The sequence below is a fragment of the Cydia fagiglandana genome, chromosome 5, assembly GCF_963556715.1.
Source record: "Cydia fagiglandana chromosome 5, ilCydFagi1.1, whole genome shotgun sequence".
Lineage (NCBI taxonomy): Eukaryota > Metazoa > Arthropoda > Insecta > Lepidoptera > Tortricidae > Cydia > Cydia fagiglandana.
This window is the reverse complement of record NC_085936.1, coordinates 20,266,151-20,287,456: the sequence shown is the minus strand read 5'-3', so window position 1 is coordinate 20,287,456 and position 21,306 is coordinate 20,266,151. Positions and strand designations below refer to the sequence as shown.

General features: G+C 37.0%; 1 protein-coding gene and 1 long non-coding RNA gene across 2 annotated transcripts in view; both read left to right on the top strand.

Moving 5' to 3' along the window:
• Positions 1 to 21,306, top strand: part of LOC134664661 (uncharacterized) — a 105,411-nt gene that overhangs the window by 21,555 nt on the left and 62,550 nt on the right. The gene's annotated exons all lie outside the window — the stretch shown is intronic.
• Positions 1 to 21,306, top strand: part of LOC134664636 (muscarinic acetylcholine receptor gar-2) — a 53,481-nt gene that overhangs the window by 23,205 nt on the left and 8,970 nt on the right. The window contains exons 2-3 of the mRNA XM_063521372.1: positions 13,445 to 13,524; positions 15,648 to 15,787. Of these exons, the coding sequence (XP_063377442.1) occupies positions 15,711 to 15,787 (77 nt within the window). The 5' untranslated portion in view covers positions 13,445 to 13,524; positions 15,648 to 15,710. The remainder of the gene's footprint in view (positions 1 to 13,444; positions 13,525 to 15,647; positions 15,788 to 21,306) is intronic.

Sequence of the window (21,306 nt, the reverse complement as noted above, 5' to 3'; positions counted from 1 at the left end):
CTTTTTTGAGAAAGTGATGACATTGCATTTATCTAAGTTAAGAAACAGGTTATTTATTTCACAGTAGCTAACTAAGTTGTTTAAATCATCTTGCAATTTTTCGCAATCGCTAATATTTTTAACTATCCTAAAAATCTTTGTGTCATCTGCGTAAAGTAATACTTTAGAGTTCTGGATGTGATTAGTCATGTCATTCACATAAAGAGTAAAAAGCAAAGGACCTAAGTGAGAGCCCTGAGGCACTCCAGAACTGACAGACATCCATTGAGATTGATAGCCCAACAAGACAACCGCCTGACTCCTGTTTTCAACGTAGGATTTGATCCAGCGAAAGAGGTCGCCAATTCTGTCTTTTCCCTTTCAAGCCGGCTGCACTACGAGTCACAATTCAAAACTGTGGGCCCGATTCGGATTTTGAAATAGACATCTATTAGATATCTTTTAGATATCACCAAGATACGATAACGATATGTTTAAGATCTAACCTGTCAAATTTGACATTTGCGCGATTCTGGAGACACTCTTGAACGATTTCCACAGGATATGAATTAGATATCCAATTCTTGATATCTAAACTAAAAAGTATCTAGAATGGATCTACTACGTGTCTCTTGTGAATATCTTGAAGTTCGAATACAGTAGTGTAACAAATTGTAAAATCTGAACACAGCTGCCGGTTATTTCATAAACTACTAAACTGCCTCCGTTCTGACACGGAAACTGTCCAAAGCAGATAACTTGGGACGCTAACAATTTCTCATCAAGAAACAATAACGAGCCCAAAACGCCTGTCACTCGACTTATAGCATTAAATGACCACTGGTGAGTCTTATGTAGTTACTATAAGGTTGACAATTAATTAGCTACTAGGACGATACATAGATACAGTAACCAGAATAGGGAGCTAGAGTCTATCTCCGTCACTGTCGCTTTATTATGCAATAGCGATAGAGGCGCACGAAGACAATGGGTTACATGCATGAAATATAATGTACAATGTTTGTTCAGTAAACACGTTCAACAACACGAAATTAATACAAAATTTAATTTTAAGGATTTATTCCTGAGCTTAAATTGAGTTACTTTCTCATAGACACCAGTATTTTAATAAACTCCATTTTGGAGATAATCAATAATTTATTTTTATCTAACAAGGCCCCTATGAACGTGTATATGTGCCTTACGGCTTCTTCACATATTGATATACCTACGTATGACGTTATGTATTTGCTACTAAACGCAAGTAGGTACGATTTCGGACAATCGATGTTAAAAATGGTACCTATTTGGTTAAGTTAAATAGCATGGCCATGTTACATAAACGCTATATGCAACATTTAATTAATTTTTCCTTAAATGGGCTTAACCATTGCCCCAAAGTTAACGGAGTTTAGAAAAACTCCATGTATATTCGAGTCTGATCTGAAATTGATTTCGTTTTCAATTCATTATTTTATTCCATTTCGTTCAATGTTTTTCCGAATGGTTTTGTCATCAGGCACCGAACAGAATGTAGCTTTTATACCCGGAGGCCAATTCTGATTTTACAATTTCATTTACAATAGTTTATTTATAGATAGTTTGTATTATTATTTTTAAGCTTTACGATCTTGATTTATTGGAATAGGATGCTAATTAAAACTAAAATTTTGACGTCAAAGTTAAGTAATTTTCTTTTCACTCGCCCGTGCGTCGATTTGTCAGTGTCAAAAGCGTCATTTCGTGAACCAGAAACGTCAACACTGACATTTTATATCCACAACAAATTCAGACAAAATTCACAATTTCTAAGTACAATCAGAAGACGCCTCTAGGTCAGTCTAGGTTGTGTGAAAAGTTAGAGGAGACACCTGTAATTCAGTACAAAATAGTCAGACCAATTGGCCGCTTATTTGCGACAGAGGGGTACGCCTGTTAATGACTACTCCGTTTTGGTTATATCTTTTAAGTGTCAAAGTGAGATGAAAACCATATAAAATTATTAGAACACAATCGGCCTCCCGTTTGGAAAGTATTCATTTACGGATAGTTTTTGTTTTGCCTGTGTCTGGCTCTGCCGGGTTGTTTGTAGAGGGCTACAGATTTAAGTATACGGGTTTTTTCAATAGTTTTTTTTTTACTGAACACGGTACACTATTTTAAAATTGCTTTTACGATCCACCCGTTTCATTTTACATATTGACTTATTTGTTATGTTTTGCAGTGAAAATATAGTACCTAGCAAAAAAATCGGTCAAGTGCGTGTCGGACCACGCATAATGTAGCTGTTTTGATATATTAGCTAACTTACGTTCGTGTGGCTCGCATAGCCGATTTTATTTGCGAAGACCCGTAAACATGATGGGCAGGAAAGCACACCATTGACGTAATTATACGTAATAGCCGCTAGTGGGCCTTCAGCTCATCCCGTCTGATATCCAGTTCAACAAGTCGACGGGATTCAAAGTAATTTGTTTGCTTAAAGTCGAATTATCTCCATAGAGGCCGGTCGGCTGCCTGCTTCTCCCACAGAAGCGGGTCAATTGTACTTAGATGCTGGGTACAAATGAAACAACTGTTTCCTCGGAAGTTGAATATAATCACTCTAATGGTGCCTCCACACTGTCTTTTATATAACATTGTATGGCAGGGACAACAGGTGCTTATTTTATAGCACCGGAGTCGGAATGTAGCACCATATGCTGTAAAATATTATTTTGTAAGTGCAAACATAATCTCCACAAAGTGATGTCTGCCGGTAACAATGGAATGAACCAAGAATGTCTGGAATTTAATATTGTGCAAAACTTACTATCTTGGTGAATGTACGGTCTGCTGTTTCTGCTTACAATGTCGATAATAAAACAAGGGTGTCTACAAAGTTGTTGATTCGAGAAAACATATAAAGTTTAGTAGGTATTTTGGTCTCAAGAAGGCCTCTCGGGGCGGGATTGGATGGGACTTCATGTCTCACACAAAGCCTACAAATTCCAAAAAAATAAATAAGTAAATTTATTCCAAGCTTAATAACATCGCTCGCAAACGTTTCTGCTTTTTAAAAATTACACAAGAGAGTTCGGTCGTGTCAACAATAAAAAATAATTGCCCAGGAGCTTGTCGGGCCGTGCTCAGTGTAGGGTTCCGTAGTTACCTTTCTATCAAAACAGGCTAAACGGGGGCTATTAGTAAGTATAATGTACATTACAAGTAAAACGGAGTACTTTCGCAGCATTTTGTACATAGGTACGTATTTTTAATAAGAAGAGAAAACTTTTTGTAATGACCCCAAAACAGTTGGACCTATTATTTTCACTATAGTTTTCATTGAAAGTATTTATTGAGTTTTTCTCCATATTTTTGAACCCATGGTTTAAAATAGAGAGGGGGACACATATTATTTTTCTTTCGGAGCGGTTATTTCCGAAAATGTTTAGGTACTTTATGAAAAAGTGGTTGTTGGAGACCCTTATTCATTTTGAAAGGCAGGGAACGTATTTTAAATATTCGCTTCATGTTCCAAAAATACATATATGTAACATACATCTGGGAACATGGCTAGATATAAATATATTTTATAGCCAGCCGGGTCAAGTGAATAATTGACTTGGGTTAGACACCTGCTCAGCCTTCCACAAAATAGAAAAGATGTAACTGCTACCCTGTTCTTATAAGTAAAGATCTTTTTTATATTGAAAGGATGTTCTCCTTTTTGAGTGGCAATGTACGTGTCAATTGGCAGAGTTTCGCAAATTGCTCGAGTGAAAAGAAATTCGGTGTTTTTGAATATAAATCACTGCGAAGAGGCCGAATACAATAATGACAAGCACAGCAAAATATAATTATGATTTCCATCTTTGGACTAACTACTTATGGAATGAAGCTTATTGTTTTGGTTATTTGTGAATATACCGTATAATATAATGATCAATTAATATTTACACACGTGTAAATATTAGGTATGTGTTGTAGGTAGATTCTCCCACAACAGAAGCAGCGAACGCGCCCGCCATTGCTAATTTTAGCTTAGTCTTTATGCGGGTACTGCATAATCTCCACGAGGGTCACCGCTCGTGACAGGTAGCTGTTATAAGGTTATAACTAGTGATGTACCGACTATTGATTTGGCCGACTAGCCGACTAGCCGACTAATCGGCGCTCGAATGGCCGATTAGTCGGCCGACTAGTCGGCTAGTCGGCCAGATCATTATTTTCATATAAGTTCAGGTGAAAAACAATGGTTTTGCTCCTTTGGCTGCGCTATTCATCATAATTTAGCTTGGCTTACAGGTGTTCTCTACAGGTTCAAAGACCTATCACAAGAATCCTCGTTCTATTTCTGTCTTTAGTTCTTTTATTCAGCGATCCTGAGCAGACCGTCAGTACAGCTTGTAGGAGGTATTTCCAAGGCTCTATTCCCGTACGTAGTCGCCAGTTAAGAACCTATCCCCTGTGGTCAGCGTCTTTACGAGTAACGTGCCCTGACTAAAGCCTCTAAATTTTGCAATAACATTTAATAGTTCATCAAGGCTCCACCATTAAAAAAAACTGAATAATAATAAAAAAAAACAACTAACGAACTTGCACATGAAATTACACGAGAATCAGTTGAGATCGACCTGTAGAGGAAAACACCAGCCACCAACATACGATAACGATCAAACGGTCAATTATATATGAACAAAAGTTTTTGTATGCACCCTGAATAGGAATTTGTAAAATAAACATAAAACATATGGTAAATATTGACTGTTGTTTTCTTTTTTTTCTGTTTTTCTTTCACTAATAAAGTGCCGACTAATCGGCCATTTTTGCCGACTAGTCGCCGACTAATCGCCGACTACAAATGTGGCCGGATAGTCGGCTTTCCCGACTAGTCGGCGACTAGTCGGTACATCCCTAGTTATAACACAATACATGCAAGGTCCCTATCCACAAGGATACAGTTTATCCTTATGCATGGTTATTGGGCTTGGTTAACCTTGACATATCTATACGGCCAGTGAATATTGACTATGTCATTGGCAAGCTGTCTAGCTTTCTAATATTCAAAACGCAATATTGCATTATAAATTCATAAATATGACGTAGGGGAGAAAACCACTAGGCTCAAATCGGACAGGGCAGGTCACGTCTACCGCGCGCGTCCGGAGCGGTAGGTACGCTAGCTTAGCCACAAAATGGATGCCAGTAGGAGGACGTGGACAGGGCAGGCCCAAACGGAGATGGCAAGATAACCTGGACAGCTTCCTGAATAACTGGCTGGAGGAAAACCAAATCGGAAGACGTTGAAATCAAGGGGAGAGGCCTTTGTCCAGCAGTATACTCAGATGGGCTAGAAAAAAAATCCTTTTTTAAGCCTAAAGCTACTCTTCTGTCTCTATAATTTACAATTATGCTCGTCAGATCTCTCGGCTATATCACTAACTATTTATTAGTTTTAAGTTTTACCAAATGTGTTATTACGCCAAATAATATTTTCTATTTCTAAAATCTCGCTATCATTACATGATTTTGTTGTTGTGTGCGTGACTTCGACTCTCGTATGCTAATGACTGAATGAATGAATGACTGTTTATTTGATATCCTCTATCTACAGCTAGTAAATAAGTAATCTACAGCACCAAGCGCCAGTAAAATTCGATTGAAGTTTTCATCAATGTTCAGTCGGAATAAATAATTTGCGAAGTTGTAACGAAGTGAGGCGACGTAATTGGCCGTTAGTTACGCTAAGGAACGTGATTATGCAATCGAAGAACTTTCCGAGTTTGGCTATTATGAGGCTAGCAGGCCAATTCGAACGTCCACTGACATCAGACTGACATCTAGCATAACCCCTAGTGTAAATTTCCTTCGTTTTTAGGGTTCCGTACCCAAAGGGTAAAATGGGATCCTATTACTAAGACTTCGCTGTCCGTCCGTCCGTCCGTCCGTCAGTCCGTCCGTCCGTCCGTCCGTCCGTCCGTCTGTCACCAGGCTGTATCTCACGAACCGTGATAGCTAGACAGTTGAAATTTTCACAGATGATGTATTTCTGTTGCCGCTATAACAACAAATACTAAAAATAGAATAAATTAAAGATTTAAATGGGGCTCCCATACAACAAACGTGATTTTTGACCAAAGTTAAGCAACGTCGGGAGTGGTCAGTACTTGGATGGGTGACCGTTTTTTTTTTGCTTTTTGTGTTTTTTTTTTTACATTATGGTACGGAACCCTTGGTGCGCGAGTCCGACTCGCACTTGCCCGGTTTTTTTTTAACAACAGAATATACATCATTACAGTAGAAATCACTGTATGTGTATGTACACATCAGATTAAGGAATACGTAATGTATTTATACAATTTAGGAAAATCAGATCACAATCAACTTCCGTCCAACATCTCACAGTAGGTACTGCAGACACATCTGACACACAACCATCCATCGACTTGCAAACATATCACATTCTGGTGCCCATGACAGGCGCGAGTTTAACAGCCTTAGAGCCCGCACAGCTGGTGACTTTTATGTGCTAATGCCAAAAGCTTGTGACTTCGCGGTCTCAGGAATTTTTTTATGTCTATTTTTGTATAGGATTTTGAACAACGCGGAAAGCAGAGCGTTTTGGAAACTCAAAATCCTATACAAAATGAGACTTAACGCAAACGCGTACGTCACGTCACGCTATAGAATGAAAACAATAGGGAAAATGAAGTCATTCAAATATCGTTGAATTCACTCGTGCTTGTCAGTAAATGTATTGGTGCGGGTGGGACGCATGATAACTAAATAACATGATCCAAATATCTTGTTAATGTCATTGTTCGTTCGAATTGGCCAGTTTGACGATTATGAGGCTAACTCGTTACTCGATTCGACACTTGGGATTATATTTCGGGGAGATGACTTGGAAATAATAGGTATTAATTCGGTATTACTCACAGCCCATTTCATCGTACGGTCCGCAGCAGAAGTTGCTAAGCGGGCCAGTTGTTCAAAATGATCTTGACGCGACTTTATTGTTAAGAAAATAAGAGCGTGTCAAGGTAATTTTGAACACCTCGGCCACATAGTAACTTCTGCTGCTGACTGTACCAATGTACATTCCTATATTAGAAATTTTAACCTCAATTTTGAGATTTTTATTTTATATTTTTAACTCTTAAGGCCCACTTGCAACATCTCACTAACCCGGGGTTAAGCGGTTAACCCTAATAACCTAATGTCAAATTGTACTGGTAACCATGGTAACTCCAGGTTTAACCGGTTATCCCCGGGTTAGTAGAATGGTGCGAGTGGGCCTAAGAGATGAAAATTGATAGTTTTTGTACTTACTCGTATCATTATGTTTGTATATGGGTTGTGCTCATTATCTTGACAGCGCGCAGCTGTGAATAATATATATTTTCCTTAAGGATTACTCACGCCAAACCGGGCCGGGGCCGGGCCGGAGCTTCCGTAACCGAAATATTCGGTTATAACCGAATATTTTGACAAAATTTCATAACCGAATATTGGAAACTCGAATAACCGGTTACGATTATTTTCGGTTATTTATTACTCACGCTAAACCGGGCCGGGGCCGGGCCGGAGCTTCCGGCGCTTCCTTTTCTATGGAAAGCACCACGTGATCACCGATTAGCCGTCATAGAATTTATACTTTTTTGGAAATTTGTGCAAAAATAGTTTAAGTAAAATAATCCGTTTACTTACAAAATATAAATTTGACGTAAAAAATGTGTGACAGAGACCAAGGCTATCCCTAAATATGGTCCAGCAATCACGTTAAAGGTATTTTACGAGCTACTCCATAAAAGTTTGATTTACTTTAGAAACTTCCCGAAGATAAAATAAGTTTTCCAAGATTGTTATTGTTTAATAAATACAACTTTGCGTTTATCTTAAAATATTGTGAGATATTCATAGAATACTTACCCCATAAATTTAACTAGATACATTTTTCACTTTTATACATGATAATTTGCATGGTTATGGCCAGTTACTCCGAGTTGATGAAACTGTGCCGAAATATTTATATAGAACGCAGAAAATCAATTACTACTACTATTCATTATTACTAGATTATGGTCCCACTGATAATTATTTGTCTTTACCGAATTGTAAAGCAGAGTTCTGAAATATACTTCACAGTATATTATACCCTACTCCTTTATAGCATTTAAATGGTTAGCTTAAATTTAAAACACAAAGCCGAAAATAACCAGAAAGCAATCTTCCCAGCGCTCATTTTCTAAAAATGGCGCCAAATGAGAATTAAATTTTCTTCGTTCCTCCTTAATCATTGTCTGGCCATTAGGAAAAGTCATTTATATAATTGTGAAGAATTACTTTTCCAAGAGACTAGGCATTTGTGCAGTTTTGAATTCCTGTTACATTCAGGTGAATATTTTAAATGTTATTCAGGGAGGGCGCGAATAACTAAGATGGCGGTTTCTGTGGATTTGAATAAGTCTATTCCGGGTGTGGCCTGTAACACGAGCAAATAATTAAAACATAGATTGTACTCCTCAAACGGTGACACTTTTGTTCAACAACTTTAAAAAATTATGAATTATTTAGATTCCCTATTTTTCATACAAAATAAATATTATCTTCAATGGACGCCATCGCCACGCCATATTATCATTGTGATTGACGTTAGTTGTCATGCCTTAAACATAACAAAATTCGCAATACATTGCGAAAAACTTTAACGTGTATTAAAAATCAAACCGCAAGTTATTTTTAAAAGTCGCTGAACAAATGTTGGTCAGTATGAGGAGTACAGCCTACAGTTTAATTTTTGCTCATATTACAGGCCACACCCGGTATAAGAATCTAAAGGCGGGATACCATCTTAGCGGCGCTGTGCAGCATAAATATATTCAGTACAAAAATGCTTGTGCCGCACATTACCGCACACTGCTGGTGGAATCTCGATTTAACATACGCCAATAATTAAATAACATTAGAAATCTCATTAAAACTCTAAAATTTGTATAACAGGATTCTAGCTATACTTTGCGGATTTGGCCAATCGGCTGGTTGAAGTCACTTGAAGTCAGTCCTTTTTTTAATAGGAACAAAAGAGCTGACAGCTTCCTCGCTCAACAAACAACGAATAAGCGTTGCGATTCAGCGAGGAACTGCTGCCAGCTTCTTTGGTACTATGCCCCAGGGGCCCTCTTTAGATGTAGATTTTTCGTTTTTGCATAATAGTTTTAGTTTTGTAGGTACCTAGTTGTTATTTTAGGGTAGTTTTTATTGTAAGTATTTTATTACCTATAGCTGATTCTCCATGTAAATAAATTATTTTAATAACAAAAAAATACGCAGTGGTAAATAAATACAGAGATAGCTACTTAACAAAAAAGCTTAAGACAACGAGACTTAACGCTTTAGTATTTCACAAACATGTGAGTAGGTAATTTGATTAATTAATTAATGTGATGAGATCACTTTGTCTAATCACTGAGTCAAGTGAAGCCTTAATAGTATCAAATACCCACAATACATCAGGATGCGGATGCAGCATAACTGCCAATCAATTTGATTGCTAATTATCAGACAGTTGATGCTCAAATGAATTCTGAGAAATGCAATATTACTATACCGGGTGTGGCCTGTACTATGAGCAAAACAACTCCTCATATTGATCAACATATTTGTTCGGCGACTTTGAAAAATAACTTGTGGTTTGTTTTTTAATACACTTTAAAGTTTATTCTAAGACGCAATGTAAGTATTGCGAATTTTGTTATGTGTAAGGCGTGACAAGTAACGTCAATCACAATGATATGGCGTGGCGATGGCGTCCATTGAAGATAATATTTATTTTGTATGAAAAATAGGGAGACTAAATATTTCATAATTTTTAAAAGTTGTTGAACAAAAGTGTCACAGTTTGAGGAGTACAATCTATGTTTTAATTTATTGCTCATATTACAGGCCACACCCGGTATAATTAATTTGCTTAGACCAATGATAAGAGGGTCTACCGCGAACCATGTTCGACGTGTTGCCTCTCTGTCGCACTTATAAATTCGTACAAAAGTGTGACAGGGAGGCAATAAGTCGAACGTGGTTCCTGGTAGGCCCTCAGTTACGTAACCTCGTACAGTCAGCACCAAAGTGTTCAAATATATCGGCACACATATCTAAATAAATAAATAAACAACAACAGTAGGTACGCAATTATAGTTTGGTAGGAAATACCGTACAATGGGGTGAGTTGGGTGAAATTTGACTTTCAAACCTCGATAAAATTTTATTTTTACATGTGAAAACTGGATGGTGTATATAATAAGTGGTTCGGACGTTTGTATTTTAGTTTGTATTTTTATTGGGTAGTTCCATTTCATAACTTTGAAGATAAAGAGGAAAACTCACCTCACCCCGTAGTGCCTCGTATTTGGGGTGAGAGGGTTTTTCATACAAAGGTGATTTTGGAAGATTGTTGGATCGATTTTTTTTTATTATGCGTATTACTATAGCCCCATTTTAAATTGGAATACATTATTTTTGTAGCAGTAGCCTTGAAATCCCTTCTCACCCTCCTCTCAAACCTTCTCTCCTCATTCATAACCCAACTCTCCCCGCGAAACCTACTCACCCCGTTTTACGGTATACGAAATCTTAATTCAATCATTACAGTCGACGAGTAGAAAAATGGATTTATATAATAGAACCCTTTTTGCAAGAGAACCCTAAAAAATGCAATAAATGTAATATTTCCCGCTATCTCAGCAGCCAAATCGCTGAATACCATTTTAGAAGTTTAATAATGAATTATGAAATGGTAATAAATTATCCATTTCTCGAAAAAATAATCTTCCTGTCTTTGTCGCGGGACTTGTTTAAATGAATATTAAATTTATAAGGTTTCCTGTGAAATTTTAGTAAATTTATTATTTTTAGGGTTCCGTACCCAAAGGGTAAAACGGGACCCTATTACTAAGACTTCGCTGTCCGTCCGTCCGTCCGTCCGTCCGTCCGTCCGTCTGTCACCAGGCTGTATCTCACGAACCGTGATAGCTAGACAGTTGAAATTTTCACAGATGATGTATTTCTGTTGCCGCTATAACAACAAATACTAAAAACAGAATAAAATAAAGATTTAAATGGGGCTCCCCATCCAACAAACGTGATTTTTGACCAAAGTTAAGCAATGTCGGGAGGGGTCAGTACTTGGATGGGTGACCGTTTTCTTTTTGCTTTTTTTTGTTTTTTTTTTGCATTATGGTACGGAACCCTTCGTGCGCGAGTCCGACTCGCACTTGCCCGTTTTTTTATATTTGTTTAGGTTGTTGACGGTGTCACAAGCTCAAACTTTATGATTTACCGGTTTATCACGGACTTTATTAAAATGAGTAAATACTACTACAGACTATAGTAGTAAATAATAATAAGATAAACAGGTTGTTTGGTACATCGTTTGCCAAATTAAAACGTCAGATAGGTTGAGTCATTTGTTATCTACTCATGCCTAGAAAAAAAAATTGGCCATGTTTTTTTTTACTACTGCGCAAGTAAAAATTTTAAATTTACGATAAACTGGCATAGAGCTGAAAAAAAATCGTGCCCAAAATTAAAAATTTCTAGGCCTGGGAAGATAGCAAATGACTCAACCTATCTGCCGTTTTAATTTGGCAAACGATGTACCAAACACACTGTATACTTGGTCAAGCAAATCTTGCCAGTAGAAAAAGGAACGAAATTCAAATTTTCCATGGGACGATAACCCATCGCGCCTACATTTTTCAAATTTTGCCGCCATTTTCTACTGACAAGATTTGCTTGACCATCTATAATTAGTACTATATAGTATTACCTATAGCAAAGACATATGTAACTTCGTACAAGATGAATAAAGTCTAAGGAACGTGCCTCGGAAATCAAGAAAAAGTCATTCTCGGATAGATGGCGCACACACCTTTGGTCTATGCTCGGCTAGATGGCGTGACGACACCGTTTCATATTTAACAATTTTAACACATAGATATCGATCAGTGAATGAACATGGTTCAAAATGATATAAAAATAATAAAATCATTTATCCATATAATATACATTTTGTTGATAATTGTATACGTTTTTATTTTGAGTTTTAGTCGTGTGTCGATAGATGGCAGTAAATTTACTGTGACTACAAAATTTACTATGACAGGACCCCTCTATCCTATCTATGCTCTTTGCCTATAGTGACTCTATTAAATATAGTTATTATGGACAAGAAAATTATGATCACCAGCCTACTTAACTGTTATACGTACTTACTATTAAATGCCTGCATACCTACTCGTACAGAATATTACAGCTTTCCTAGACTCATAAAGCGTCTGTTAAAAGATATATGTACTTATAGTAATAGTAACAGAATATATTCGCTGTTTAATCCTAATTATTATATAATAAGCAGGATCATACAAATTGCACTGCAGGCCTACTACCGCGATAATCGAAATTCGAATTGCGGGCATTTTTCTCTTTTGGAGCTATTCATAAATTACCTACGTCATTCAAATTAGGGCGGGGGGGGTCTGGACATCGGATGATGGTAGCATGACATAGGAGGAAATAGGGTCATTTGAAGCATGATTTTTGAATGATTTTAGGGGGGGGGGGTCAAAAATCGTCATAAATCGATGACGTAATTTACGGACAGCCCCTTTACCGCAATTAAGACGTAGGTACTTAGAGTGACAGAGATTTACGAACTTCGGTTTTCGCGGTAGAACCCCAGTTCTTATCGCCTCGTCATAGTTTATCCCGTATACTTAAACTCAAGCTAAACACCGATATCGAGTAACCGTCGTGCCCAAGTAAAATAAACTTCGGTAAAGTTCGGTAGCTTCGATAACTTCGGTAGCTTCGGTAAGTTCGGTAAACTCCTACGAGTCAAATCTAACTTTATAACTGAAATACAATCTAGATGAATTCATAGGCCGATGTTAGCTTAGCGATCATCTATTTGCTTAATCGACAAAGTTTTGCGTGTTTTGTGACCCGTCAGGTCTTGGAGATGAATATAGTTATTTACGATACAAGTGCGGAAAAGAAGAAATTCATAACGAGTGGTGATAAATTGAAACACGACCGAAGGGAGTGTTTCAAATCGACACGAGTTGCGAATTACCTATTCGCACGGGTATCGTACAATGTTTTACAGTACAAACTGGCCCTTTAAACTTTTGACATTTTTAATTTGGCACACATTTTTTTTTTCACTTCTATGCCTGTTCTTCGTAAATTTCAAATTTTTACTTGCGTAGTAGTAAAAAAAACCATGGCCAATTTTGTTTTTCGAGGCATGAGAAGATAGCAAATGACTCAATCTATCTGCCATTTTAATTTGGTAAACGATGTACCAAACACCCTGTATTATCTACTGAAAAAGCTGTAATTTGGAACTCGAACGACATGAGACCTACACACCAAAAATACAAATTCAACCCCACACGTTGTTATCGCCCTATTTCCTCCACAGACGTGAGCCGCGATCACACGATGCTTCCGGACGGGAGCCGGACGGCGGGCATCCGTCAGGCCGGGGCCTTATCTCGCAAGGTGAGTAACACCCACGCAAACGGCTGCTCATAGCCTAATGATGTTTCATGGGCCAGTTTGCGGGAAAATGAGAGACTTTAACCTTTTCGCCGCCACGTCAATGAAGTGAAGTGACATCAACGCCATGTCAAATTGCACGTAAACAAAGCTGACCAAAACCGCGACTTGATATGAAGTCATGGCGTGTGGAGCACGAAATGTACTGACTTTATATCAAGCCAATGGCGGCAAAAAAGGTTAAAATATCGATAAATTTGTTCTTAAAAATCAAGAACTGTAAAATCACCAACTTTAGTTTAAAATTTCCCAGCTATGGTCCAAAACTAACTCAAATATTTTCGTTAAGGTTTAAAAGACGCAGAGTTTTAAGATAAAATTAATCATGAAGAAAAACCTAGACAAACTCGAAAAAAGCATTGACTTTTATTATTGAACAATAGTTGAGTGGTTTTACGGAGTCGAGATGCACGTGTCCAGAAACTAAAGTGACCGCAAAGAATTAAATAAAGAGTGAATCATTGTAAAAGTTTTTATCTTAATTCAGACTACGTTGTATTGGGTGTGGCTGTTTTATTAATCTTAAGACGCTTCCAAACTCCCCTAATTTTTTAAATGTTTATTCCCTCAAAGAGCTGCGCAGTTATGTTTTTTAAGCGCTGGTTCTGATTACAAAACCCACAATAAAGAAAAGGAAATCTCAAACAATAGCCTAATGTTTTATCAAAATTCGATTAAACTTCGTCTACATTAATGAGGTTAATATCAGATTACTGAACTTCGTTAATGGAGTCTGGAGACAATGATCTTGTGCCGAAGATGAAGCTGGGATTCAATTGATGAAAATAAGATATTGATTTGTCGAAGAACGAGTCTAGTTAGGATTGGATTCGAAATAATCCTAACATTTAGTTACATCTTCGGGCTTGGCACCAAATTTAAACTTAGACCCACTTGCACCATTCCACTAACCCGGGGTTAACCGGTTAAACCTGGAGTTACCATGGTTATCAGCACAATTTGATACTGGGTTAACGATTTAACCACTTAACCCCGGGTTAGTGGGATGGTGCAAGCGGGCCTTATTGGTTAACTTTTTTAATTAGAAAAATACTTACCTATAAATATCTTACTGGAACTTGAATTTGGACCATAGTTGTAAGTCGTGGACTAAAGGGTATAGCCGGGTAAGCATGGCCAAACTACCCTTGGCGATAAAATTAATTTCCTTTTACTGGATTATTAGGTAACCTATATATATATGTAATGCTTTCACTAAAAATTAAGCCTCAAATGATACTAATCCGATTTCTTTGCCCTAATTACAAATAAATTGGATTAGTACTTTGGCTGTAATAAAATAAAAATGATTTTTCTTTTATTGCATTTTTTTTAAAAACCTGAAGCATTTGAGGCTTAATTTTTGGTGAAACCACTACATATATATAGGTTAATAATCCAGTAAAAGGAAATTATTTTTTTCGCTAAGGGTAGTTTGGCCATGCTTACCCGACTATACCCTTTGCCTGATATTACGTTTTTACCATTTACTACCGCAGTGAACGTCTTTAATGTTGTTGTGTAAATGTGCTTCGAATAAAAGCATTATTCATTAAATCAAACGAAATGGCCTTGACGGGACACCGAACTTGAAGAACATTTGACATTCTAAATATACAGAAATCTTTTTTAGGGTTCCGTACCCAAAGGGTAAAACGGGACCCTATTACTAAGACTTCGCTGTCCGTCCGTCCGTCCGTCCGTCCGTCCGTCTGTCACCAGGCTGTATCTCACGAACCGTGATAGCTAGACAGTTGAAATTTTCACAGATGATGTATTTCTGTTGCCGCTATAACAACAAATACTAAAAACAGAATAAAATAAAGATTTAAATGGGGCTCCCATACAACAAACGTGATTTTTGACCAAAGTTAAGCAACGTCGGGAGTGCAGGTCAGTACTTGGATGGGTGACCGTTTTTTTTTGTTTTTTTTTTGCATTATGGTACGGAACCCTTCGTGCGCGAGTCCGACTCGCACTTGCCCGGTTTTTATCTGTCTGCTTTTCCCTACAGAGGTGTTGACGCACACAGATAACAAATTTTCAACAACACCCATTTGTTTCAGACTCCAGGCGTTTGAGGCGTCCGGCAGATAACCGTAGACAATAATAGAGCCTTCGATACCATAATGAACTCGACGGAAAGCCTCGACGTCAATAGATCTACACCGATATACACCATCGGCACGACTTTTATTACACAGTGGTGAGTGTTTGCTTGTGTGCTTTTAGTTATCGTTAATAGCTTTTTCGCGTCACCTATTCGAAAAAGAGCTTTTTCTTAGCTTGAAGGGATCAAAGTGACACTTTTCCTTCTCTGCTAGGAGGGATGATTAAAAGATCACTTTTCTGTTCTAGGACACTATATTTCATTTTATTTTTAATTTTTTGTATACTCTTTCTTTTAACTTAAATAATAATTATTATGAAACGTTTTGTATTAGTTATAATATATTTTATTTTCCTTTTACTCGAAATGAAAAGTAGAGTGTTTAATGCGGGTGAAATGAGTATCTTTAATCCCTTGGTTAACAATCTACTATTGAGGCCACGGGACATATGTATCAGTGTTTAGCTTAAATATCATGCATTATGTAGTGTAATCATTCGCCTCAACTCTCCTGTAATCAACAGTTACCTATAATAAAATAATAATAATAATAACTTAAGCTTATCTCCAAGGGGCCTCTACGTGTTGGATCTATATCCCCACGCAAGCCAATCAAAAGACCGGGATTTGTAGGCCCGTGAATTCCAAAGTGGAGAAACTTAAGCTTATATACGTCTCACTGCGCTCGGCGATGTGACTGGCCATATGCCTATTACGTAATATTAGGCTCATTTATCAATATAAAACTACATCATTAATACAATTATTGTAAAAAAACCCTAAAAATAATTCAAATAAAACTTAACCTACACAAAGCTTAAAATAACCCACCCTGCATCGTACCTGGCTCAAAGGTCCCCATAATGCCTGCAGCGTTCCCCCGCTGAACTGCTATGGAGACCTGTTGAACCAAGTACGACCCAGAGCGAGGATATAAAACTTACATTTTAGCGGTGAAGGAAAGCTTCCGGGAGCTTCCTTGCCGGTCGTGCGTTTACGTTCCTGATTTTCATTGAAATTTCTAAAAATGGTAACTCGAAGCACTTGATTTCATAGTCTAATCTTTATCAAATGTATCCACGATTAAAATAATTGCTAATTAACTTGGTAAAAACAAAATAATAACAAGAATTTGCTTAGGAAAACAAATATTGTAAGGTTGTTTACGTTGACTTTGACAGGTATGGGCGAGGAGCCATTTAGGTATTGTTTTAAACCGTAAAATTCAAAAAGCATGAGGTAGATAAAAATTACAATAATGGACCTGGTCTGAAATAAAGAATATTCATTCATTCATTCATTCATTCATTCATTCATTCATTCATTCATTCATTCATTCATTCATTCAATAATTAAATAATTATTTTCTTATATATGTTTAAAAAACATTATTATAAAGGTAAACATGAAATACTTCAGTATGAACGCAATATTTGGAATCATAAAGGGAAATATGTTAACTCAAACGTACTTTGGTTGTGCATGCGCGTACGTAAATACGATTTAAAACTACCCTCATCAGCATTTTATTATTAGAATATGGATCTTATGTAGGACATAAGGTTTAAGTAATTGCGTAAGAGATTCATAGATGGCTCAGATTAAGGTTATCATGGTTAATCAAGAGTAAATCTTAAAAGTATGAGGCATAGGGATTACATGCGAAAACATGTAAAGAGTCGACATTAAACGGTTTTATTAAATTATCCAACCAAAAATAAGTTTTAAGTAAAGTATGTAAGACTTATATTTCGGTAAGGTAAGTGGGCATATTATGGGACGGTGGTTTGTCTTCACTGAAGACAGGGGGAATGACCGAGAACAATGGGTTGTCTTCATTGACGCTGTTTTGCACTCGCCAAGGTCATTTTTGTCGTCACTGATGACATCGGGTGTCTTCACTGACGACAGGGGGCGGGGCCGAGAACAATGGGTTGTCTTCACTGAAGACATTTTTGTCGTCACTGACGACATGAATAATAGTATAAAAGGATTGAAGAGGGACGAGGCGAGTTAGTATTTTACTAGCGTCCGGACCGACAACTGACTTTGGTTTTTGTATAGTACGCGGAGATTATTGGTGAGAGTGGGGAAGCTCTGTCCATTTTTCTAAGTGCTTAGCTTTATCGAGATTAAGACGTATGTCCCAAATCTCATAGAGTAGAACTTGGAATTGTGTCTTTGTTTGGCATGGCGGAAATATGTGTTTCCGTTATGTTTAAGCTTAGATATCATTGGATAGAGTGTGTCCACTTTGCTAATAGTTTTCTATAGAAGATTTTCAATAGAAATGTAGTTGTTTGGAAAGTGTTTACTTGTCCTAAATCTGAAAACTCCTAATTTTTATTTTTTATTCATATGATTCAAAACCAAATCAGTGCCTAGACATACAGTTTAGTCTAGCCTTTCATCTGCTATCCTAACGGTGACAAACAGTGGATGGAAGGAGGTCTAACTTGTTCCAAGATGAGGGTTGTCTTGGAGTCTGCTTTATATCAACATAGCAGACTTAAAACATCTCCCTCCCTAGTTTTTCGATGTCCAGCTGTTAGATGAATAGCAAGGACGTTACGTGCGCGTCATCCGGGGTAACCTGGGCTTGCTTGAAATCTACAGTATTCGAAAGCTTTGTATTTTAAATATATTTATTTATACCCATTATGTATATACACAATAGGGACCTGTCCTATCCATGTTGCATCCCTGCCTTTGTGCAAAACGCCATGGAGGGGGGCAATAACTTGAGTTGATAGGTTGCAATCTCGGAGTCACTCGCCGAATGCTTAGCTTGTATCTAATAGGGACACACTTGCGTATATTCCAAAGTACCAGGGTCGATGGTAAGTACGAACTGTGCTTTGGTTATACTAAAGTAGGGACAGAGGATAGGGTTAATAGGGTAGAATCGCACACTATTACTAGGGAATTAGGGTTTCTTTAGAGATTTAGGGTCAAAGATTGAAACGGTTGATATTTTTCCTCGTTTAAAACCTTCGAATATGGTTTCTTCATAATAAAATTATGCGGAGTTAACTGTTACTGCTAATGAACTTATAATTTATCTGGGTAAAAGGGTATTCTCTATCTTATTCTAATTTTATCTATTAAAATTCTGGTCGTCTGGAGTAGAGATGAAGTACTGAGTAACATAATCAGGTTTCCAATGTATTTATAAAACAAATTCTAAAATATCAAATTGAGTTGCTAGGAAATGCAGTCTATTCTGAGATGGAATATCAAAGAATAGCTGTTTTAAGGGACCTTTGGCAGACAAGAGTAAACCAGAGGATACTTTGAGTGGAATAATACTCATTTTGATATTCATAATTCGTTTTCAGTTTCATAGGAAATTTAGTACTTCGTTTATACTATTAAGAGACCAGAAATGCAGCTTATATTTTAGTTTGGGGAATGGAAATGGGATTAATATCCCTTAGCTTTTGAATGTAAAAAAGATTAATTTTGATGACTGATGAATATTTGGCACTTCTCTTCATAGTCATCTAGATATGCATAAGTTCCGAAGTGTTGGTAAAAGCCCGTCTGGCTTACAAGTTAGGGTAGGTGTTCCGACTAACCTTGTTGACTGGACTAAGAGCCCCCAATCCTGCATCGAACGTATGAGTAGCATCTTCGCAAGAAGCTGGTAGTTAATTATAATCTTGAAAAGTTAGGGTGTAAATGGGCTTATCCCAGGAATGCTACTTATATGTTATCCCGGAGGCTTAATAGGTGTGGCAGGTTTTTACCAACAAAATTTTTAAACTCATTTTATCAAGAATATATAACTTTCTTAATATTTTATATACTGCATTACCATACCATTCTAATATTTTTAGCAATACCATTTATATTTTACCTTAGAACACGTTGAATATGCTGCGACAATAACTTAATATAATATTCCTGAAAATTTTCTTTAATATACATAAAAAAAAATATTCTCAGTAATAAAATCTCTATTTTATGAACTAGGTAATAATAAACTAAAACAGAGTCCAAAATAAGCATTACTCATTAAAGGATCTAGGTTTCCGCGGTCCACTTCGAGGGGTCCTAACTGTTTACTAGACGATTACGAGGCCAAATTTTAGGAGTATTTATTAAGGGGATTTATATTTATTTATATATATAAGGGGGAGGGTACAACAGGACTCCTCTCATGCGCGAGAGGGCTTGGGCTATAGTTCCCACGCTAGCCCAATGCGGCTTGGGGACTTCACATACACCTTTGAATTTCTTCGAAGATGTATGCAGGTTTCCTCACGATGTTTTCCTTCACCGAAGCTAGTGGTAAATATAAAATGATATTTCGTACATAAGTGTCGATAAAACTCATCGGTATACGAGGCAGGATTTTAACCCGCGACCTCCGGATCGAAAGTCGGAGGTCATATCCGGCCTCCTAGCCTAGTCGGTAGTGACCCTGCCTACGAAGCAGGAGGTCCCGGGTTCGAATCCTGGTAAGGGCATTTATTTGTGTGTTCATCACAAATATTTGTACCTGAGTTATGGATGTTTCCTATGTATATAAGTATTTATATATGTGTGTATATTATATATATCTTCGTCTAGTACCCACAACACAAGCCTTATTGAGCTTACTGTGGGACTAGGTAGATCTGTGTAAAATTGTCCTATAATATTTATTTATTTTTTTTATTTATTTATATCCACTCGGCCACCACCCCTTATAGAAACAGTTACCTACCAAGTTAAAAAACACCTCTTCTCATAAGACGCTTAAATTGTGCATAAAGCAGCAGTTTTCGATTTTACTTAGGTTCTCTTTTCCCATTGTAAAATAGTACCAAAATAAACTTTTCACTATGACTCTTTAGTTTAAAACTACTTCTGTCACATTTAATCGTTAAAGTAAATAGGTACCTGTATACAAATATTTTGTGAAATAAATGTACATGCCTAACATACAGGAATTGAACCCAATACGAAGAGCTTTAAACTTTTACAAATGCAGTCGAATAGAATTAAACTGTGCATCAAATGCGATTCTGCAGGCTATTTTAGAACTAGGTCGGATAGAAACTATACAGGGTGATTCATGAGACGTGAGCAGGACTAATCCTGCACACTCAGTAACTGATAATTGATAGATCACCGGTGTATTTAGGCAAAACAACCACACTTTTTCCTATTTTTTAACTTTTTGGTGAGGGCAAATTTAATTCTCTACTATCATGGTCACCCTACAAGACCTAATTAATAAACATAAAACCTCTTTAACCGTAATGACAGCATATTGATTACGAAGAAAATGAACTGTCAACTGACCGTGATGACAGGGATTTCATTCAATTTGACACAGAATATCGGTACCTAGTTGTATTCTAATTTTAGGGTGACCATGCATGTCGTAAATAAATTATAAACTTTTTTTTTCAACACGACTAGAAAATTAACGTTAACCTCACTAATACTCATACGAAGCAGTTGCTTATAATTTACGAAATGTGCAGTGTTAGTCCTGCTCACGTCTCCTGAATCACCCTGTGTAAGAGAGTTGTTGTCAGTAAACTGTTGAAACTGAAGGAACATACGTGCTTTCCAACAATCAGTCTAAATCAATGAATACAATTCTTAGTTTTCCTTAAAAA